This window comes from Bactrocera neohumeralis, chromosome 3 (assembly GCF_024586455.1).
Source record: "Bactrocera neohumeralis isolate Rockhampton chromosome 3, APGP_CSIRO_Bneo_wtdbg2-racon-allhic-juicebox.fasta_v2, whole genome shotgun sequence".
Taxonomy (NCBI): Eukaryota; Metazoa; Arthropoda; class Insecta; order Diptera; family Tephritidae; genus Bactrocera; species Bactrocera neohumeralis.
Genome location: NC_065920.1, coordinates 11,657,227 through 11,681,713, shown reverse-complemented (window position 1 = coordinate 11,681,713; position 24,487 = coordinate 11,657,227). Strand labels below are relative to the sequence as shown.

The window sequence follows — 24,487 nt, the reverse complement described above, 5'->3', positions numbered from 1 at the left end:
TGTGTATGAAGAGCAACACTCCAAAGCGAATATTTGCGCTAGAACAGCAACAAAAAAGCTGCAATGCAATTTACAAAGTAATTTTTTTACAAGACAACTCGGAGATAATAAAGAATATGTCCACAAATGCAAAAACAACAAAATATAAAAAAACAACAGCAAACAAACGCAATTCGCTACTTTTTCGGCCATTGCGCTTAGATATCAGCAAATGTTGACGGAAACAGTCTAACAAAAACAACAACCACCAAAATAGTATTCCGCGCGGAAATCATCGGAGATAGCAAAATGAACACACACACCAACTGCCCACTAACGACTGCCAACTGACAAATGCTTTGGAGCGCGCATGAAAAGCAGTGGCAGCAGCAGCTCACACACACGTGTGATCTGTGAGTTCAAATGAAAATTGCCGCCAGTCCACGGCGAGCACTGAGCGCCGGCAAAGGAAGTGAGTGCGGCTTATGGCATTTCCTATATACCATATATAATATCTATGTATGTTTATACAGTTATGTTTGTGTAACAATGTAGGTTAGTATGGCTATTGGTTAGTGTGGCTATTGCATATATTTGTATGCATGTACATATGTATGTATGTGTATTTATAGGCAGTAAACTTCCTACTCACGTTCGATTTTCATCAAAATGGTGCGCTCCTGCATGTCCGATGCGATTGTGTTCACTTGGTAGGCGCGGCACGTATACTCGCCGGTGTCGTTCTGCGTTACCTTGCGGACCTGTAATCCGTCAGCCAGTATTTGGAATTTCGTTGTGTTGCCCGTAAATGCTGTTAGAAGTAGAAAGCAAGACAAGATACAATACAATTTTGCGCCACATTTTGTTATTGTTGGTTTTTGTTTTGTCATTGTGTATATTTGTATATTTCGGACATGTATTAGATGAATGTTTTTTTTCTCTCACTCATTTTATTATTATTAGATTTGCCATTGCAATCGAAGAAAAGTGCATGGAAAATATTTATATATTTTTTTTTGGTAGATGATGGATGATGATGTAGGATTGTGCGAGTGTGCGAGTTGAGAAACTTAAATTGACACCTTTTTGTGAGCAGATGAAAATATAAAAACAAAAGTAATATTCTTTTAAGGCGAAAGCGTTTGATTAAAATTAAAAGGAGCGCATTTACTGGATTGGTTTCAGAATCTTACGTGGGCAGTTCGGTAAGAATTTTTCCTCTAATGGACCGTCGAACTTTTTGAAGCAAGAAAAACGTTAAGTTCGAAACTAAAATACCCATAATATATACCCTTCGTAAGCTATAAAACGGTATAAAAAGATCTTTATATTGATTTTGATCGTTCAGTTTGTATGGCAGCTATATGCTATAGTGGTTCGATCTGAACAAGATATTTCGAGATTGTTGTTGACTTAAAAACTTTTCCATACAAAAACTGAATTTTGATCGACCAGCTTGTATGGCAGATATATGCTATAGTGGTTGGATTTGAACAAGATGTGTGGAGATTGTAGCTTTGTCTTGTTCAATACTCCATGCCGAATTTCGTGAAGATATCTTGTCAAATAAAAAAGTTTTCCATACAAGGACTTGAGTTTCAAAGATCAGTTTGTATGGCGCCTTTATCTTATAGTATGTAGTACAATATCGGTGGTTCTGACAAATGAGCAGCTTCTTAGAGAGAAAAAGAAGTGTGAAAAATTTCAGATCGATATATCTAAAACAGACTTCTTCTTCATTACTGGAGTAGATATAGTCGTTTCTTTATTTCGCTGTTAGGCAACAATTGGAGATGTTAAGTACAGCTGGGCCCTTCTTCACCTGATCTCTTCAACGTTGCTTTAATCGGCGGGTACTGTATCGAATACAAAGCAGAAGTGTTCTCAAAGATCCGGTCAACATGACCTAACCAGCTCAGCAAATGTCTCTGAATTTGCTATACTATGTCGGTGTCGTCGTATATCTCCTACAGCTCATCGACTGCGGTATTCGAAAAGGACCATAAATTATCCGCAAAATCTTGCCCTCGAACACTCCCAAGGCCAGCTCATCCGATGGCGTCCATGCACATCTACAACATATAGCAGGATGGAAATAATCATGGACTTGTAGAGTAGTAGTGGACTAGTTCGCGTATATACAGGCAGACATGCCTAAATCGACACGGTTCGTTCGTCATGAAAATCCCATGGATATACATTTCTTTCTTACTTTCCCTCGAGGGGTTACAAATTTCGTGGCAAACTTATTATACCCTGTTTAGGGTATAAATATCGACAAAAAGTATTCGAAAAACTTTTCTCAATATTACATCAACACGTACTGCCTTATAATTAAATGAATTTTCACCTAATTAGGAAAAAAACTTTTCCCTGCAATGCACGTCGTCTTCGTTTTTACCTACATAAGTATATATATACAGTTAAATGAGTAATTGAGCTTACATTCAACAATAATTGGCTGTCCGTTGTAATACCAAGTGACATTTGGTTGCGGTTCGCCCTTCACCTCGCAACGTATAAACGCGTCCTTGCCCTCCTTCACGGTGAGTATGGTGAAGTTCTCGGTGAAAGCGATTTTTTCTGCAACAATAAAGCAAGACAAAAGAAAGTTGTGTAAAGAAAGCGTTAGCACGTAAGTTACAAGACAATAGCGACTTTAATGAGCCGCCTCATCAGACGACTTTTCCGCTTTAGAGACAAGCATTGTTGTACCGTAGGTATTTTAACACCCCACATGCGCCTCACTTGCGTCGTCTATGAGGTCTGACACTCGGCGGAGCTGGAGCTACTTACGATAGACAATGAGCTCGAAAGATTTCTCCGCTCTATCACCGTTGGCATCTTCGCAGCGCCACTTGCCCTTGTCGCCCAGCGAAATGTGTGTGAAAACAATTGTCAGTTGATCTGTGATGCATGGCGGAAAAGGTATGGCCAGAGCAGGAGACATGAAAAAAGAAAAATTAGCAATGATTTGTGTTAACAACGCCGTTTAATAAGCACTCAAGGCGGCTACAACAAACACACGCACGCATCCAATAGACCTAGCCGCTTTTGTGTGCGCTCGTAAAGCATAGCGGCACAGACAGTGGTATGCGCTCGGCATGCATGTTGGAAGCCGTTAATTTAACACTAACTCCTCGCACTTACCTGGCGCACTCTGCTCGATGTGTATGCGTCCTTTGTGCTCCTTAATTATTTCGCCTTTTGGCGAGCGCCACACCAGCTGCGACTCCGTTGTCGTGCTGCGGCATTGCACCAACAGTGAATCGTTCGTATAGCGCACCAGCTCGTGATCGGAGGGACTAAGCGAAAGCATATCATGGCGACTGCCCAGCACGGTAGCTATAAATAGAGATAGAAAGAAAGAGTGAGTTAAAGAGAGAGGAAGAATAAAGAAGGTAGATTGTGTGTATTAGTAAATTAGTAAATGCAATTCGGTTCGATTTATTATGGTTGGCTGTGGAAAGGTGAAAATTTATGAGCCCTAGGGCAATTGCAGCAAAATTTTTGCTTTCGCACGCTATAAATTTATGCAAGCTTCGAGATAAGGAAAATTAAGTAAACTTCGAGAATAGTTGCTTTCTTTAAGCTACAGAAAGGAGTTGGAAACCATTGGTTTATCTTTGTTGTCTTAAAAGAAGGCTCATATCGTGGAAGCTATTTCGAACTATCCAACCAAGTAAACCGCGTCTTCGGGAACAAAAAAATCTTACGCGACTTGAAAGTAAATCTTTGTGCCGACATTTGTCCAAACTCATCACTGGTGTCTATTTGTTTTAAATACATCGATAAAAATCATAAAAAAAAAACAATATCGATAGATTTTGGATCCATATCCTGTACAACGGTCTGATTGGAATTTTTTCGAGAAAATAAGTCATATGAAAAAAACATTTTATCAATTTCTTCATTTTCCGAAGTCCAACACTTTTCGACCTATTTTTCGAAATAAGGTTCATAGAAAATTTTTTTCGAATTTCAAAAATTAACTGATTGAAAAAGTTGACATCAACTGTCATCTTATTTCAAACGTACATTTGTGTTCAGATATACAAATTTTCGGGCAAGCCTGACTGACAGATGTCACCCACTTCAAAGCTGAAAACATTACACTTTGAAACATAAGATGGTTTTTTTGCATTCCACTTTTCATTTAGAGGTTAAGTCCAAAATCACAGTAATTCCTTTTTGCTTGTTTTTTTGATCCAATACACAGAAAATAAGACGATTTTCTCGTTTCGTCTCACGTATTCATCAAAAAGCTCTCAGCGGCTACTGGCTTCAACTAGACGGCCAATTGACAATAAGAAAAAATTGTGTAGATTCTGAAACATACCAACCTATACAAGATGTCAGACACAGTTTAATGTTGTGACACTCATTTACTTCGGAATAATGCCTAAGTTGACGAGAAGTCGGTCAGAAGACTTTTTACTTATGAAATTATGGAGATATCCAATATTTTGACATTGCAGCGACATAGAGCGTACTCTCGGTGGCTGAGCTTGACAAATAATTCGATAATTGTTTTGGATTTTCACGCAAAACTCTCTTAAAAGAATTGGAGAGTTACGAGAAAAAAGTTTAACTGTTTTGACAAACAAATTTTGATCACAAAAACACGGGCTACACAAAATGTGTTTTTAAAGCCAAGATATGTTATCTAATCTTGTTGAAACCACGATCGCGTTCAATCAACAAACCCTTTTTGTTTCACAGCTATAGCCTGAGTAGTAAAATTTTAAAGGCGTTTATCTCAACAAGCATTTTTCAAATCGGGCGACGATGGTAGTCGAAGACTAGGGTATGTAACCTCGTGAAATTAAAGTTGTAGCTTCATAGAGGGCATACGGTATATAGACATGGTGAACAATAAGGGAAAATATATATGGGATAAGGCGTATGAAAAGCATGTAAAGAGCAACTAGTATATTCATCACTAGCGTCCAAAGTTAGGCACTAAACGTTATTTTAAATTTACCCACAGTCTATAATAAGGGTCATTCTAGGTACTTAGTATGTTCTCATAAGCTGATGCAACTCTAAGGGCTTACGATGCGGTGCACTCGCCACTACCTTGCGCCGGTTTTCCTTTATAAGCACATCTGCCAAGATCTCAGCTCCGTATAATGTAGGTCACTGATCAATGTTAGGAGTTTTTTTTCTTGTCTGAGGTCTTCTATGTTGGCCATTAGTCGATTCAGTTGGGAGGTGATTTTCACTGCCTTTCTCGCGGCGTGCTGAATTTGTACTCAGAGGGTTAGTCTGGGGTTCAGTCTTACGCCTAGTGTATTGCTTTTTCTGTCCTAAGATCACAAAAGAGTGAGATAGAGGTGAGTAGGACAAGGATACAGAGATAAATATCTATACGGATGGGTCCAAACTTAATAATCGAGTGAGAGGTGGTGTATTTTCAGCAAAGAAATGCCACTGCAGCATTTTCCAATTGGAGATCACAGCAAATAAAGAAAGTTTTCTAGTTCTGACAAGGATTGGGCTCACACAGACAGACCCGGATTTTATCCGGCCAAGGACTGTCAACTCGGCAGAATTTTTCCACTACAACAATGAAAACAACAGCTTTGAGATCACTGAACTCATTTAGAGCTTCATTAAATATAGTGAATGAATGCCTTGATTTCTTGGCGGATCCATCATTTTAGCCAGAGCAGGCCCCACCCAACAATTAGACTGCGATAAAGACGAAATTTAGATATTTAATCGACAAATATGTTACAGATATAGTTGTGTCTGGGTGGATTCAATCCCTAATTTGCTCAACAACCAGGCAACGTGGCATAAATGGAATATGGGCCGCATATGCCTACTACTAAAGTTCAAAAGAAATGACATAAGACTCTAGTAGTAGTGCTAACGGGTCATTGTCTGATTGGCAGACATGCGAGTAGATGGGCAATACCATTCAACTACTATTCATGAAGCAGTCAAGAGGTAAAAGAATAAGAGTCTATAGAAGATCTTCTATACGAATGCAAGACTTTGTATAAAAGAAGAATCGCAGCTATCGGTCGATGGCTTCTTGGCAGAGACTGGGAGGTTACAAAAAACTTGTGGCATTGTTGGACTTCATCAGGAGCACAGGTTTATTCAAAGAGGACATAATGGAATAAGAGGTTATATGCGTTTACGGGTTTCAAAAAATCGAATTTATTTTTATTGTCTTATGAAATTCTTCAACACCTTTAGAATATTATCTTAAATTTTCAAGTTGATCCGAATAATAGTTTCGGAGATGCAGCTTTGAGAACTTGTGCGCTGGATACTAGCTGGGCTATTTGCGTTATCTTTAACGCGTTTTTCTCGAAACTGTGTTTTTGAAGTCGGTTGGCAAGACTTCTCGAGAGCTACTGAACCGATCTTAATGAAATTTTACACATTTTTGGGATACATTTCTTAAAGAATGGAACGAAGGATTTTTTTTCGATTACAACTTTTTGAAAAAAAAAAAAAAAAATGTTACGAAATTCTCACTGAAATTTTTAGTGTTATTTTTTTAAATATTTATTTCAAAAATTTCAGAATTTCTTTGTTAATAGTGCATGTTTCTCACAATTCTAATAAAATATTTTTTTTTTAATTATAAAAGAATTGTTGAAAAAAGGCTGTTTTTTACCCGGAGAAACCCATGTAATCTCTTAAGGGGATTTTAGTCCGGTTGATTTCAAAATGGCCTCCTAAAGGCCTAGGCGCGTGGTCAGACATCCACGCTTCCTGCCTACCTCCACAGTAATATTATATAGGAAATTATTATATGTAATATTTTCTTATTATACCATAGCTGCAACTTTAAAAAAAAAATTTTTTTTTTTTTCGTTCCATAAAATAATACTTAAATTTTTACAAAGCAAAAAAAAAATGTAAAGCTCAAAACTCTCGTACTTTATTAACAAGTCGTAAGTGGATAAAGATTCCGACTTTTATTGTTTTGGACAAAAGGAATCTGTCCAGGCCCCCCTGAAATAGTCAAAGATTGGCCTAGAGCCGCTATTTGGTGTCAGATTGCCTATACATAAGCGATAATTATAATACACTAAAATCTCCCACAAGCGGACACTGACCCTGCCAGGCTTTCTATCCGCTTAATGGAGATGTTCGCTTTATCAAGCTTTCACTATACTTATATATATTCGAACAGATTTTAATATTAAAAATTAATTATGTATTTCTACAATTTGTTATAGAAAATCGCTTCCAGTGACACATAAAATATTCCCATTTTAGTGCAATTCCGACATCTGCCTTTCTACACACAAATTAAAGAAAAAGTTTTTGCAAATATACAAATAAACACTTTGCATTTGAGCATGTCTTTGCTACGGATGGCAGGCAAATGAATATATTCATGTGCATGTAATTTCCTTTTTCATGTGGATATAGGTTACTATAACTGTTTGATGTTGTTGCTGTTGCTGTATGTTGTGATGGAAAATATGCTTTCTACATTACGGATTCATTTCACTACTTTCTAGTTAACTTAAAGCAATTTGGCGCAAATATGTAATATACGAAATTGCACTTAAGCGCACACCCACTGCTGCACACACACGCACACACACTAGCACGTATTCATACTCACTCATACCTTTACGTAGTAGCGCATATGCGAAGAAGCAGACAACTTGGGCCAAGTTATGGGGTAAAAATTTGCAGAAAATCTGAAATTTGAATTTCCACTTTGCATGCAATGTTGCACGAACAAAACTGCCGCCAGCTTGCTTGCTGCTTACTTGGATGTCTCAAACTGTGATTGCACAGACATACAAACACAAACATACATGCACCTTTATATAGAAATATTAATGCTCATAAGCTCATGTGCAATTGCTTTATATTTTTTTAGGTTAGCAACAGCAAATGCTTGCTCGCTTTGGTAGTTATTTTGTGGCATGCAACATGTCACTCGTATTGTGACAGGCGGGCTAAGTTCGGCTTAGTGTAAGTTGCATAAGCAGTTTACTTGTGCGTTTTTGATGCAGCAAATCTGTTAAGACTGCTTTTCTATTTGTAGTTGCTGTTGTTGTTATTGTTTGCAGATGAGTGCATTATTGGCAGCTGTTTTCAGGCACTTTATGTGGCAGGCTTTCTTTTTATGGTAGGTTTGGGTTTCCGCAAATCCAGCATTTGACATGTGTGCTAATCAGAGCATTGAAACTTGCCTCGACTTGTTAAATTTTGTAATTTCTATAACTTAAGCAACTTTGTGTCGATAGTGAGTAGCGAGTGCAGCGACCTCTCACGCCTGTTCCAAATACATTTTTATTACTTATTCAGTTCGATTGCCTTCATTATGGCGCAATTTTCTTTGCTCTGAGCGTTTCGAATGTGCTCAAAGTGGTTAGACCCCGCAGTGGTGAGTTCTTCTTCTTTCTTTGCCGTACTCAGACTGTAATGGATAACCGGATATCTTCAGTTCTGGCAGTTCTTACACAAGTGTAAGTGTTAGGTTGGGTTAGGTCGTAAGGTTGATCCATGGTCGATGAATCTCACTTAGACAGATATTTGTGCTTTGTGCTACCCAAACCCTCCTAAGAATGGATCAAAGGTCCTCAAAGATTGACGAAGCGTTTTGAACTCATTACAAAATTATAAATACGGTAACTATGAATGCCAGCAATTTTGCTAGGTTCTCCAAAGGTGTGTCTCATGTGATAAGAACATTTCACCTCGCCTTTTCCCATGCAGCTTTGGCAAAGAGCGCCCCACAAAATATTTAGTCGTACCGCGTGTGTACCAAATGGACAGTGTCTAGACAGAAATCTTGACTTTGCTAAGAATAAGTGGTTCGGAGGAACTCTTACAGTTCACTCTGGACGGAAAAATTTCACAAAATCGGTTCGTTTCCAATCGGATGGGATTTCGGTAATGGTGCCCTCCCTAACAAGCTCATCGGCTTTGCAGTTTCCGGCGATACGAACTCCCATACAAGGCTAATATGGAAGAAGCTTGAAGCTATTGCTAACCAGTGTCGGACAAAACATATTGGGTCATGCCCTCCTTGACCAGTTTTGAGCACGCAGAGGAAACTTAAAGCCTGTATAGTCGTTTGGAAATCATGGTGAATGTATATACCACAACCTTGATGGCAGCCACATCCGCTTAAAAGACGCTAGAATGATATGGTGGCCTGAAACTAGACTTGGTGAAGAACTACCGAGAGAAGACACCACCTTTTATTTTCCTTTTTAACTTATTTTCACCCACCACACCACACCTTCTCCAACAACTTCGCCCACAAGTCCCTCCCAGATGTGTGAGCAGAGGAAGAACGGCTACGAGAAGACTTCGTTATAAACTGCAAGGAATGAAATCGAAGTATTCATTGTGAATTTTATTGTGACTCTGCCTGCGGCCCTGCACGTGGCTATGTCTAAGGGTGCGACGTTATCCAGTTCACCATAAATGCCGAAGAGAGTCACTATAAGTGTTTCCTAAAAGTTGCCACATTTGATAATTTCATCCTCCACACAACTCTATACTCGTAATATAATTTTCAAGATTGAAACCTGTCACAATTAGCCGCTTTTAAGTTAACATTGCCACTCATCAAGAGAGATCTCTGCTGGTGAGTTCTCGACTTTGCTCAGAACGCATTACCTCCGCCATCCGTCATTGCAAGCACATCTCATCGCTGCATTGCGGTCTCTTAATTTTTAGTTAAATAATCCTTGCCATACAACTATTGCTATAAATATGATCGCATATCTAGCGCTCTCTTCCTCTATCCTCGATAAACTCGTAAAATTTCAATCGATTCAGATATTCGCGAATGCAACTTAAACGACACCAATATTGTTAATCCTAGTCAAAGTTGTTTACTCGTTATATGTGTAATGTATTGACGATGTTAGAAACAGCTCAAAGCCAAAAAATTTACACTTTTAAGTTTACGTTGATGTATGGCATCATCAAGCTTTTTTAAAAGACGATAAATAAATATATTGCAGTATGAAACTTTTTTACTTGGCCTCATTGCTCTTCCAATTCGTTTGTGCTCGTCCAACTTTCGCAAAGCAGCATCTGAGCACACAATTATCCTTCAAGCGCGCATGGTTACATGTTTTTTTATGATTGTATTTAGTTCGAGTTATGATTACTTTGCTAGACATTTATTACGGACTTGATATTGCTCTAAAAGACTTTTTCACGACTTTTTTTTCAAGACGACTAATGTTTTATCTTTTCATACTATTTCAACATTTTGCTACTGAGTATAATAGTTTTGTTTGTATCAACTACAACTAATCGAGTTGGATACGGGGTTATATATGTATATATAATACAGTTGATATACGGGTGATTGTCTGTCTCTCCGTCTGTAGGTGCAAGCGATAACATGAGAAAAAATAGTGATAGTGATGAAACTTGCTACAGAGCTACAGCACTCAAGGACAGTTAAAAGTAGGTGTGTAACTACACCCTAAATGGTAATTGATGGACATATCTTCCGAGCCACTGAAGCTGAATCAACCAAACTCGCTGAGAAGAAGCCCTTTTAGCACTTCTTCATACAATGTAAAAATGAATAAAATCAGATAATAACCACGCCCACTCCTCTTACTACAAAAAGTGCAATAACTCACTGAATAAATGCGCCACAAGCAATAAATTTCACAACCAAGATGATACAGAAAGGCTCTTTAGGAGAAGGTGTAAATAATGGACAAGGGATGGGTATCGTCTACCTCTAAGTGAAATCTCATATCTCAGAAAGCACTTAACTCATTTCAACCAAATTTGGTGTGTGATGTAACCCAAACATTCCTATTATACGCTGTGAATATGGGAGAAATCAGACGGTCGCGCCTGCTTCCAATTAAAAAAAAAATTATAAATTCCAACTGACATCTTTATAGTATATTTATCATCAATGCACTTGCCAAATCAGAACTTTGCACAAATAATGTGCTTAAGTTGTTCCACCTTACATACAAAAAGTGGATCGAACTATAGATGTTCAAGGACCCAGACACCAAATATGGTGACCGCAATGCCTATAGCTAATTCTTACCGCGACATATCCGGTCAATCCGTAAAGGCTAGTATAAAAATTAAGGAAGAATATTTTTTGAAGACAGTATACTCTCATCCCGACAATGGGTAATATCGGGTCAATAATTTTCTTAGCTCCTATATACCTTATATAAATATTTTCGAACTTCCGGTCGATCAATTGGTCTATCTGTGAGGTTCCTTAAGGCAATTGAAGGAGCCTCTATTTCTACTTAGTAAGCATATATAATAACATCAAAATTGGATAAAAATCCCAGAGATATTTTATTCTCGGTACATACATAGTGACAAAAATGTGATAAATAAAACGCAAAATATTAAAATATTCATTAATATATATTTTGTCGCTTTCAAAGTAATTCCCACCAGATGTAATACACTTATGTCAATAATTGTCCCAGTTCTCGAAGCACTTCTCCTCCTTTAGCCAATTTTATTTTATCTCTTATATCGACTGAAAACGGTGTTTCACGGAGCGGTAATTTTAGTTTGAGGAACAAGAAAAAATCATACGGAGCCAAGTGTGGTGAATACGGTGGTTGACCGATGATATTCATTACGTTTTGGATTTGAATACGGTCACAATCGTGGCTCTATGCGATGGTGCATTATCATCGTGTAAAATCCGTGAATTGTTCTTCCACAATTCCGGCCGTTTTCGACGGACCTTCTCACGCAAACTCCCTAAAACGGCCAAATGAAACTCTTTATGAGATGCATCAAACCAGGAATATCAAAAAAACAATGAGCACCACCTGGATTTTTGAGCGGCTTTGGCATGGTCTTTTGGGTTTCGGCTCGTTTTTTCCTCCTTTCCGATGAGTTTTGACTGTTTGCATGTGAAACTCATAAACGCATATCTCATCGACAGTTATAATGCTCTCCATGAATGTGGGATCAGAACTGGCTCGATCAAGCTTGTCCAAAAAGACCTGTTTACAGTCCAAAATATCCACCAAAATCAATCGAATGGACTCTCGAGAGATTTCGAGCTCTCCTGCCATCTCTCTAAAACTTGCCTGACGATTTTCAAGCACCATATCCTTCACTCTTTTTATATTTTAATTAAGGACAGACCTATCTACTTAGCAAAATGTATTTTTTTCAAATTAAATTATAAATTAAATTACAATTTCGGGATGCTTTTTTGTCACAATTTGGCTCATTATAATTCATAAATTCTATATCAGTTCTTTTGGTTCACACTAGAGTCTGAGTTCTTTGATGTGCCAATGAGTTGTGAATTTCGCCAATAAAGTTCGAAGAAATATGTTTATGTACAATTTAAACTCTTTTAGAACACTTTAATAGTATTCTGCACTACTGAGGAGTTACAAAAAAAATGTTTCGAAGAGTCAAAATTGTAGGCATTACCAATTAATCCTAAAAAAAGAAACAACACAGTCCAGTAGCTTTAAACCAAAAATTCCGTTTGAAAAGAAGCACCATAAAATATGTCAAAGTCTGCATCAAAAAATACTCTGTTGCCCTATTCATGCCGTAAAATAGTCAAAAATTCCTCTCCAATATTTCTAGTACATCAAATACTGCGCGCACTTTTAAACCGTTATGCACGCGGTCGCAACTGAAATGTGGCAGATAAAATTTAAAAACAACGCAGTTATCTAAATAGTACCGTTCGACGGTTGTCTTCATAATGCTGCCAACAAATGTCTCTACGCGCTATTCAATAGAGCAAACCCAAATAACTGACAACTAGAAAAAACAATAATAATAGCTGAAAAAACAACAACAAATGCAGAAAAAACAACAAACAAAAATATGCATAAAATCAACAAGAATGAGCCAAAAATACAGGAACAACAATAACACAAACAAAGCAGTGTATGCCGTGAAAACAAGCGGTGGTGATGAAAGTGGTGAAGTCGGTTGATATCACAGAATAACGGTCTACTAATGTCGAGCGTCACTACAAGCCAACAACAAACCGCGCTTCCACACATTTCCGGTAACATGGCAACGTTTCCTGCTACATCCGCTAGTGTGCCGCCTCCACGCTACGCGTTAGTTGCTGTTTTGCTGTAAAATTGTTGTTGTTGTTGCTACTTTTTTTAGTGGGCGCAATGTTGCAATATTTACCTGGGCAATAAAATTTTATGTAACAGCCATGACCGCAACATGTGCAGTTAATGACCGAAAAACGAAAACCGCAAAGCGGTGACGCGCAACGCAACAAATAGCCAACAAACACACACACACGCACACAAGCAGAGGCAGAAGCACAAGCGAGCAGAGTTTGTTGCGGAAATCGTAGCGAATGGCAACTGTGACGATCGCAAGCATTCACACGCAACCTGCACTCACACACACTCACACATAAGTGCAGTGGTGAATACATAAAAGCTCTCACAATATATGCTCATTTATAAGTGCTCCACTTATATGGCATACAAGAGCACTAACACACACTCGTCGCACACACACATGTTCGCATATTTGTTTAACTCACTCGTTGTGGTGCCACAGTGCGTATACGTAACCATTATGTGGCCATGCCAAGCACACTGTGACCGCTATAAACGCTGTAATTTAACTGACTATGGCAAAAGAGTAACAAAAACAACTACAACAACAAAAAGTAAAAACTAAAAAGTGTTTAAAACCAATAGCGACAACAGCAACAACAACAGGCCTTTAGTATTGCTGTGTAAAAAAAAAACAGCTTAAAGCGCGCTGTGTGTGCAAAGCACTGCTCCGTAAAGCCATAAATGTACGCGAATTTATATGCGCATTATTAAACGCACCGTCGGTCAACAACAGCAGTAAAAGCTGCGTCAGGCGATGAACTGACCACTGTGTGCTTACAAGCAGCGCCGGCACTTCTCTATATGCCTATTAATACATAAGTACATACATACATATGTTTGTGTGTGCAGACACACATGCATCGCTTGCACATAAACTTACATAAACCCATGTTCATTTATAGCAAATTTTCCGACATTTTCGCACGCCTAGGAAAGCAGTTCGCGCGATTTAAAGAATTTTAGTTTTTTTACTTTCATTTTTCTTTACTCTTTATAAATATAATCTGCGTCTGTGTGCGCCTTTGGTTTACTGCATATCAGTGCCGTAATTAATTGCATAAAAACGTGACATATTACTTATTAAGCTTTGACTTTGCCATACGCTTGATTTTTCTTTGCAGTTTTAATTAGCTTTAAGCGGCAAGTAAAAGATGAAGTTACCGCACACGCGTGAACGTGACATTAACGTGCTTGTAGGGTGGAAAATCGATGTGTTTGCTCATTTGCCCCGCAATTTGCATAATAGTCGCTGTATTTTTCAAGAATTAATATGCAGTTGAACGGAAGCATTCACAAATAAAGAAGTTTCCATACCAAAAGTTGATTTTGATGGTTCAGTTTGTATGACAGCTATATGCTATAGTAGTCCGATCTGTAAAACTTTCTTCGGATTTTATAGCATTGCCTTAGAAAAAAATTTTTGCCAACTTTCATTAAGATAATTCGTCAAGTAAAAAAATGTTTCATATAAGAACTTAATTTCGATCGTTCGATTTGTATGGCAGCTATATGCTATAGTAGTCCGATCTGGAGAACCTCTAAAATATCTCATAGCATTGCTTTGGAAAGTAATTTGTGCCAACTTTCATTAAGATAATTCGTCAATTAAAAAAGTTTTTCATATAAGAACTTAATTTCGATCGTTCAGTTTATATGGCAGCTATATGCTAGAGTAGTCTGATCTGGAAAACTTTTTCAGATCTTTTAGCGTTACCAATGAGCAACAAACTATGATAACTTTGATAACGATATATCGAAAATAAAAAAAGTTTTTCTTATAAGAACTTAATTTCGAACCATACTTTGCGCTATTTTTAAATCCTTAGAATTTTCAAAACCAAAAAAACAAAAAAAAATTTATGTATCGGTATCAAAACGGTTGCAAATTTTACAATTAAAATGACAGTTGCAGTCTTTTGCTTAAACAAACTGACACCTTTATACTTGATTGTGATATTAAAACAAGTTTTATATAATAAGGTTGCGGGATCGATTTGTCAAATACATTTTCTCGGTTCCTTATCTTGGGTTCTTGGTGAAATTACTTATGGGGAAAAAACAGATTGTTATTTCTATAATTTATATTACTTAGTTACCACAATTTTATCACTTCTTTCCATGAAAGCTTTGCCTGTTAGCCAACGTGCCTTTTAGGAACATTTTTTCTCAATTAGCTACGGATTCAATAAGGATCCTTTCATAAACAAAAAGTAACCTATATGGCTTTTGCTTTTCTTGCACCAATATTCATTAATGAATGTAGAAATATGTGTGTATTCACGGACACTTTCACCAGCGATGCACATGTAGTGGTGCAAATAAATGTTAATCGCTTCACTTTTAATTAAAATCAGTGGCAAAGTAAAAAATATATTGCAAGAGATGGCAAAGTGGGATGACAACGGTAGCCAACAACAACAACAATGACCACATGTACTATCTTTTTAGAATAATTCATTTAAAATTACATTTACTTTTATACGTAAGCTTTTGCAGTTATGAATATGTGCAATTTGAAGGTGTGTATATGGAGAGGGAAACTGCAATACAACAACCACAATATAAAGTGTAAACTACATATGCTTTGTTAGAGAAACTTGTTGTCTGAAAATACTAGCAGAGTGAGTAAGTACGTTTCTATGCCAAGGTGAGTGAATAAAGGGAGGAGAGAGCTGCTAACTAATGTGAACAGTGTTGGGGAAAGTTAAAGAAACTAATAAGCAGTACGGCAACTTTACTATCAAGTAAAACCATGGTAAGCTCATTGCAGTAAGATGGCAGAAATGCAGAAGCAAGGATTGTCAACAAAAATACATTACATTTCATATTTATGTTGTTATTGCCTTCAAAAAAAGTTGACACAAGTCGAGTTTTTGAAGCACTTCAACCCACCCTTCTTTTTTTTATCGAGAACAGCAAAAAGTATCAAATCTGTCGACTGAGTAATTGAGCTATGAGCTTCCTTTATATTTAATTTCGAAACATTCCTTTTGAGACATCGTCGACTTATCGAGTGTGCTCCATATCGAGCGTCAACCAATAAAAGATGTTGACTCAAAGCAGATATTTAGAGTAATTTCCTTTACTTCTTTAAGCTAATGGTAATTGTGGTAGCAGGAAAAAATATACTTTGCTGTCAAACACATTGTATGTAGATATCTTATGGAACAGATAAGACCAAATATGAACTGAGGCAATAGAAAGAGTTATAGCCTAGTCTAAAGACAAACAAAGAGAACATGTACTTGAGCGTGGTAAACTAATGAATGTTCATCTAAACACAAAAAATTAGCGTAAAGATGCGAACAGCCAAAGAATAGTGTCAATTATATCAGGACATTTCTTTACCAGTTCCATTAGTTTTAGTGAAAACTGTAAACACTGTCAGCATTATATAAAAAGTATTAGCAAAGCTTTAGCAATAACTATTTTTCAATTTTTTTTTTATATAAAAAATCACATTAGTTATTTGTTATTGCTGTGGCCATAATATACAACCACTCCCACTTGCGCATACCAAAACGTGCTATAATAAAAAAAGAGGGCTGTGCGTGCCAGCCATGTTGGGAAGAACAAAGAACTTAACTATATTTCCGAAATAGGGCGAGAAAGTCAAGAAAATATCGAAAGACGATCAGAAAAGAATTAATAAAATATGACCTTGTGAGGTAGCCTTTAGCGTTATGGCAAATAAGTTAAGGTCTCTCAGTTTAGTTCAGAAAAAATATAAAAAAAACAACAAAAAAAAAAAGAAAAAAAAAATGTTTACTTCATTTCGGTTGCACCAAAGTTATAGTAACCTACACAAGTACATATTTTATAATATGTCATAAAAGGATATACACAGATCTGTATCTTGATTTTGATCGGTCACTTTGTATGGCAGCTATATGTTATAGTACTCTAATCTGAATAATATTTCCTAAGGCTATAGCGATGTTTTAGATAATAAGCTGAGAAAAATTTTGTAACGATATGTTGCAAAGTAAAAAAGTTTTCCATACAAAGACTTGACTCCAATCGAACAATTTGTATGACAGCTATATGCTATAGTTGACCAATCAGAATAATTTCTTCGGAGATTATACCATTGTCTTAACCATTAATCCATATAAAATTTCGTGACGAAATCTTGCCTCGTAAATAAGTTTTCCATACAAGACCTTATTTTGATCGTTCAGTTTGTATGGCAGCTATATGTTATAGTGGTTCCATCTGAAAGTTTTTTTCGGAGATTATTCCGCTGTCTTGGTCAGTAAATTGTTCCAAATTCTGTGAAGACATCTTGTCAAATAAGAAACTTTCCCATACAAGGTTGTGATTTTGATCGTTCAGTTTGTATGACAGCTATATGCTACAGTGATCCGATACCGGCGGTTCCGACAAATGAGCAGTTTCTTGGTGAGAAAAGAACGTGTTGAGAATTTCGGAGCGATATCTCAAAAACAGAGGGACTAGTTCGCGTATATACAAGCAGATGAGCAGAAGGGCAGACGAAGATGGACTCAACTCGTCGCACTGAATATTTATAATTATATTTAATAGAGTCTACAACCAAATTCGTGGTAAACTTAACCTGTTCAGGGTATACAAATAGTAAGAAAAAAAGTTTCCTTTTTTTCTTGCAGGGTCAGCATGAACATATGTTAGTTCATAAGTGCAGAAAGCAACAAAAAATATTAATTTCCATTTCACACTTTCCAAGGTGTTTTAATGATTTTAGTCATTTGCGGAATGCATAGCATACAAGAACAATGTTAATATTTATACATACATACATATGTACATACAATACACATATGTATACGCACTTATGAGCTGTGTAAAGCAAGGTGTACGGCATAACACAATCAGACATGAATTTGTAATTATGTTGACTAGGTTGTTAAGCACGTGACAGCAAACACAACAATGCAGCAGACAGTGGCGGAGTGGCAGAGAGGTGCGGCGCAACGGGGTGCCATCTTGCAGAGTGAAAACAAAAACAATAACAAGAAAATTGCGGCAAAAAGTGGCATTAACGGCAACACAATGAACATAGCAGTCATTGTTATTGTTGTTGTTGTTATACAGGCGGTAGGTGCAACTTTTAAAAGCCCGGCAGCAATATTTTAGTACATTTGTGCAGGTGTGTGTGCGCTCTTGTTGCACATATTAAACAATATGCTATTTGACACACACAAACATAGAGTAGATGTGTGTGTGTGTGTGCATAAAGTCATTCCTGCGCCAATATCCTTCCCGCTGTGCTGTCATGTACGACACATTTTAGTGTCTAGGCAGCTCGCAGGTGGCACATTGGTGTGCTACATATATGTGTATGTGTGTGTGTGTGTAGGTGAATGCTTGTATATGTCTAGTTGGAGCAAATTGTTTATGCGGTTCGTAAATGTTATTAAAATACTTGCCTTAACAACATGTTATGCGTGGTCTTAAATGTCGGCAGTGCGATGTGTTTGGGTACATACATATATATAGTATGTGTGAATGTATATGTATTCGTGTTTCACTCTTCTTTTCCGCTTTTATTAAATTTTATGTTTGATCATTTCACTCTGCGTTTAGTTAGTAATTTAATAGTTGCAATAGTTTGCTGGCAAGTGGTGAAGTTATTATGAATATGTGTGGCTTTTCTTGTTGTTGTAAAATAGTTAATGCTTTATTCACACCTCGTGTTGGCAACTTAATTCGCCATGTGTAATTTAGAATTTACGAGCTTACGGTATAGGAAAGGAGTTGCTTGCAGTGAGTTAGGAAACGCTATAAACTTATTTGCAGCAACCACTAACAACAATTATGACCAGCTAACAGCTAAAATGAGAATATCTGCATATAAGGAAATTTAAAAAATATAATAATGTGATATGTGAGCAGTAATAAGAAAAATTTTCCGGAGAGAAGACATGAAATACTTGTATTTTCGTTGGGTTTGGGTTGAAGTTTGAGATGGGAGGTGAATTCTTTTGTATAAAACTGCATAATACTAAAGTTATCCCTTTTTAGTTCAATTGAAATTGTTGAAATGAGCATGCTTTTGAGTGGGAAACATATTAAAAGCCAACTGGAAAAACAAATACCAATATCCAATTATTCTAATTATTCGCTAAACAAGTATATTGTGACAAAGAAGCTCCCGCAAATTGCATAATTCTCCGGGTACATGATTTTTCCAGAAAATTTTCTCAGCTAAGTTGGCAGCACTGTCCTTAATTACTATGCCAAATATGAGGGCGATCTGTCCACCAGTTTGTTTACATCAGCTGCCTGAGTCTATTTAACTCAGTAGTGATTTGTGATTTTTACAAAGGTTAAAAATATCGAGGAAAGAAGTTATTTATATTTCTAGCCATTTTTCGCGTGCGAAATCATTGCGAATGTTGTGAATGGCTTACTGTGATTCAGTTTTATCAAAAACACAAGCCTATGAGTGGTACAAAGCTTTCAAAGACGGTCGAAGACATGCTTCGTTCTGGACGATCTTCGATCTCTTCAACTGTGGGACATATATGTATTAAAAAATGGAAGTATGTGGAGCTTGAAAATCGTTAGGCAAGTATTAGAGTTGTGGCAAGAGAGGTCGACATCTTTCGCGTGCCCGTTCGAATGATTTTGGTGGATATTTCGGCTATGAAACGATCTTGCTCGACTCGTCCCGAAAAAGCTTAATTTTTTTTTCAAAAGGGTAAGATTGTGGCCGAATTTAAAGCCAAAAACGCAATGAATATCATCGATTCACCACCGTATTCATCAGATTTGGATATATGTGATATTTTCCTGTTCCCGAAACTGAAATTGCCGCTCCGCGGAACCCGTTTTCAGTCGATTGAGGAGATTAAACAAAATACGCTGAAGGCTATCCCAAAAAGTGCTTATGAAAATAGTTTCGAGGACTGGAAAAATCATTGGCATAAGCAAAGTAATAATACAAATTCGCCTTACAATAATCAAACTTCATCGTTTAAGTTTTTATGTTCACAAAAAAAACCCATACGGGACCATTTTTTAGCCTATTCAATTCCCTACAAAATCTGTGAAACGAGATATGAATTTTTCTATCTGATGACATGAAAAAATAGAAAACCACTAAGCGGAGGAGGTTTCCGTTCCCAATTTTTCAGAGTACGAAGCGAAATAAAGCACATACGGTTTTTTGACCCACCCTAATACATACAATTGTGATCAAATTGAAAGGTGAATTTTTAATTTATACTTTGCGTGTTTTTCGAATCAGCAAATTTTTTTTCTGTAAGTAGCTAGTACTGTAAGAGACATCTATGCTAAATTTCACGTCAAAATATGAATTAGTATTTGCGATACGCGTCGTTTTGTGAGGCTCGAAAATTGAAATCTTCGATTTTTACTATGCCAGAATTTATTGAAGAAGTGCGATAATGCAACATCTCATACTGCATTGGTTATTCGTGATATTTTTTTTTTTCAACTAATATCGTGCCGCAACCACCGCATTCGCCTGATTTAAATTCGTGTAACTTCTGTAACTCCGAGGACACCGTTTTGACTCAATTGAGGATATAAAAGTTGAATCGAAGAAGGCTCTGATGGCCATCACGACGGAGGATTTTTCCAAGTGCTATGATGACTGGAAAATTCGTTGGCATAAGTGTATTGCAGGAGATGATACTTTGAAGGAGATGATATGGATAAAATTCACCTTTCAATTTGATCACAGTAGTAGATATGTATACAATAGAGTGGGTGGATTTGCAGTATGTAAAAAAAAAACGGAAAAATCGCTTAGGGGGGTAATAAGCTACGGATCATTCTGGACACTTTTAACCAAGAGGTGATGGGTTTAAATCCGGTTTTCAGCCAGCGATTTTTTGGATGAAGTTTAATTTTTCGGTATTATAAAAATTTTCTCGTCAGTTTTCGAGATATCTGAATGAAATTTAATACAAAAATGCCCTTTGACATTATATTAATCCGTTTTCGAAAACAGCTAGATCGGGGAACTATATCACATTTCTCCCATATAACTGACTATTTAGATATTTTACTTTCCAGGGCTTCGTTAGAACTTAACAAAGGGTACTACTGTTCAGCCTATATTGAAAACTTGTATGTACAGGTAGTTCCAAAGTTGACAACATTGCCAAGCCATACAATGCAGTTAAAAATACTATATCTACTTTCACCTACCTTTCAACAAAGATTTCGAACATATGTAGTTTTTCCGTTAGTGTCACCCTAAAACTTTACTACATTTCGCCAACTTCAGGAAGCGTTCCAAAGTAAACAGGACCATTGAAATCTAGCGCCTCCTCGGGCCATCTATATGTCGACTGATGCCTTAGAATCTACTATCTTTATCGATTGTCCAGTGAGAAAATCATGACATCTCATTGATTGGAAGTGAAGTTATTGCATTTTAAGTGTCAGTATGTTTGTGTTATCGATGCGAAAATGAGCTTCGAACAAAGATGCCAACATTAAATTTTGTTTTAAAATTGGTTAAACTTTTACCGAAACGTTTCAATTTATGAAACAAGTTTATGGCGATGATTGCCTAACCCATAGCAGAGTGCACGAGTGGTTTCAACGTTTTCAAAGTGGTCGTGAGGACATAAATGACGACCAACATGTGGACCAATCAAAATCCGTGATTACCGGAAATTTCATCGAAACTGTGCGTGAATTCATCAAAAATCAGCCGGAATCATCATTGAAATTCATGGAAATGGAATTGAACATCTCCAAAACATCGAAAATTTGGGTTTACGAAAGGTGTGTGCACGGTTTGTTCCGCACAAATTGACTGATGACCAAAAATTGCTCAGAATCCGTCTCATTGATCGACGCTTGTGACCGATTATTTGACCAAAAATCACATTTTAACCATTAACCACTCCCCGTATTCAACTGATATGGCACCGTGCGACTGTTTCCTTTTCGAAAAAATGCATTTGAGCCCATGAAAGGAAAGCATTATGCAGACGTAGAGGCCATTCAAAAGGCTTGCACCGGCATACTGGCGGCCATACCGGCCAACGAGCTAAAATACTCGTTCGACATACTTTTGGACCGCGAAAAAAGCTGTATTGAAGCAGAAAGAGACTATTTTAGTAAAATAAATTGATTTTAAAGTCCTGTTTACTTTGGAACGTACCTTGTATGAATATAGCTCTTCCGTCACCCTAAAACTTTATCACATTACATCAGCGCTTTATTGGACTGATATTAAACAGATGATAAAACGGCCGAAAACGCCCGATCGCCTTCGAAGCATAAAAACGTTTTAATTATGAACTTTACTTGTCCTTAGTAAAACATAAGCTTCATTAAATCGAAAGGTATCAGTGAACCAGACTGCGTTTTTGGTCTATCAATTTTGCGTATTAAAATCACTTTGTTATCAAATAAGTAGATTTTGATTTTATTTCAAGCAAAATATATTTGTGCCATTGTGTCAACTGTGCCCGCAATGCATTTTAAATCAGTTTTCCATTGTGCATTTTGGTTTCATTAACCTACTAACTTTTTTATCATTCGCCTTAGTTCGTGACAATTCGTTGTATCAAAAATAACATTGCTCAAAAGCACCCTGCAGGAAATTTTATGGATATGGGCATAATGAAAGAAACAGAAACTTTGCAAAAACAAATATTTAATTGAAATAATGCCAAGAAAAAATCCAAAAAAATTTATGGTATTGAGATTACTACTTGAAATATTACCAAGAAAAAATAAAGAAATTGAAAAATATGGCCCTCATGAGTTACTGATTTTAGGGCATAGAAGATTATGGTAATAAGTCCGGTAATACATAGTATACACTTATATGGAGAGATACATATACATTGATATATACATAGTATTTTGTGGAACAGAAATATGACGATGACGAAGAGAGATGAGAAATAACTCGTAGCATTCTAGAGAACTATTTTTCGAGAGAACTGTTCTTCTTTAGAGTCGTCCACGAGGGCAATGAACATTGAAGAAGATGAACCTCCAACTATATAAGCTCTCCGGCGATATAAGGTCATGTCGTTCGCATGGAGGATGATGCTTCAGCGAGATGTTCGTTCGACACGAGACCTTTGGGTAGACAACGAAAGCAAAGACGTCCACGCTACCAATTGAAAAACAAAGAATGATTCTTAAATCATAAAAATATTGTGTCAATAATTTAAAAATCCCTGCAACTCACTATAGATTTCCTACCGGGTTTTTTCACCGGTACCGGCAAGCGACCGACAGCTGCAGCAGTTGAGAGACGACAACTGTCATCCGCTGGAAATGCATTTTTAATTACTAAACAAACCCGCGTGGAAGTACGGCGAGCATTGTTAAGGCAGTCGCCGAACAAGAACAAGCAGAAATAAGTTAAAATTCATCAGCGCGTGGAGTTTTCCATCCTTTCCACCAGCGAAACTATGCGAAAGTACAGCTTGCAACTTTTTTTGCGCAATTCGCAAGAACACAAATGAAATTAGACAGGATAAAAAAATTAAAAAAAGTACGCAAAACGAAAGCGCCGAGCAAGGGAAATGCAAAAGCGACGCAAAAACTATATTTATTTATAGTAATTTTCTTCAACCAACTAACTTTTCCACAGCGTCCACTGCGCGCTGCTGCGTCGCTGCTAATTAATGTCAAAAAATAAGCGCACCATGGCGCATGTAGCGCCGTGAAGTATGCAACGTTTTCCCGTTTATATTATTTTAAGCCTGAAAAATGAGCGCCGTCGCAATGACAATGGCGCTGGGAAATATTGTATGAGGAAAAACAAAATAGACGAAATAGTTGGAATATTATTCCAGGAGCACGAAGCTACAACGTCAGGCTGTCAAGTAACTGTCGCTTCAACTGTCACACCTGACCGGAAGTGCATGCATACTAAGTTGCCAGAAGGATTTCGTCGTCACTCACTTCCGTGCCCAGCAGAAATAGATGAGACTGCCGCTCGCTAAATGAATGAACGTCAGATTGTTTTTTGATTTTTATTGCACATTTGTTAACCTAGAAATATGTAGCGGCGTTATGGAGTAATATACATATATTAAGAGCTTAAATTCGAATGGGTTTAAAGCGGATAATTAAGAAAGTTGCAAATGAAGTTTAGTTAAAGAGGAAAGAAAACCCAAGCTTTATTTGTTTAAATGAATTAATTTACGCTAGAAAAAAATAATATAAATGTATAGCGTTAGGTTGAAGTCTAACATGGGATGCTAATTGACATATACATATGTACATTGTACATTGTACATACATATATACATCTGAGACTTAAAGTAGCTTTACACTTATTTTTATGCATACGAAGTATCCTTTTCTCCGTAGTGTTGAAAAATAATCTACAAAAAACCATTACCTCGCATATTCTTACATTTATAAATTTTTTAGCCAAGCTCAAGCTACTGTGTAAGTCATTTAATACAGTGCTGCTTACTGTGAATACATAT

At 37.0% G+C, this 24,487-nt stretch overlaps 1 protein-coding gene across 1 annotated transcript in view; it reads right to left on the bottom strand.

Moving 5' to 3' along the window:
- The window catches only part of LOC126753843 (neural cell adhesion molecule 1), a 308,975-nt gene that overhangs the window by 10,077 nt on the left and 274,411 nt on the right, over positions 1–24,487 (bottom strand). The window contains exons 2-5 of the mRNA XM_050465564.1: positions 3,130–3,324; positions 2,776–2,886; positions 2,425–2,562; positions 632–790 (exon numbers count right to left, since the gene is read on the bottom strand). Of these exons, the coding sequence (XP_050321521.1) occupies positions 632–790; positions 2,425–2,562; positions 2,776–2,886; positions 3,130–3,324 (603 nt within the window). The remainder of the gene's footprint in view (positions 1–631; positions 791–2,424; positions 2,563–2,775; positions 2,887–3,129; positions 3,325–24,487) is intronic.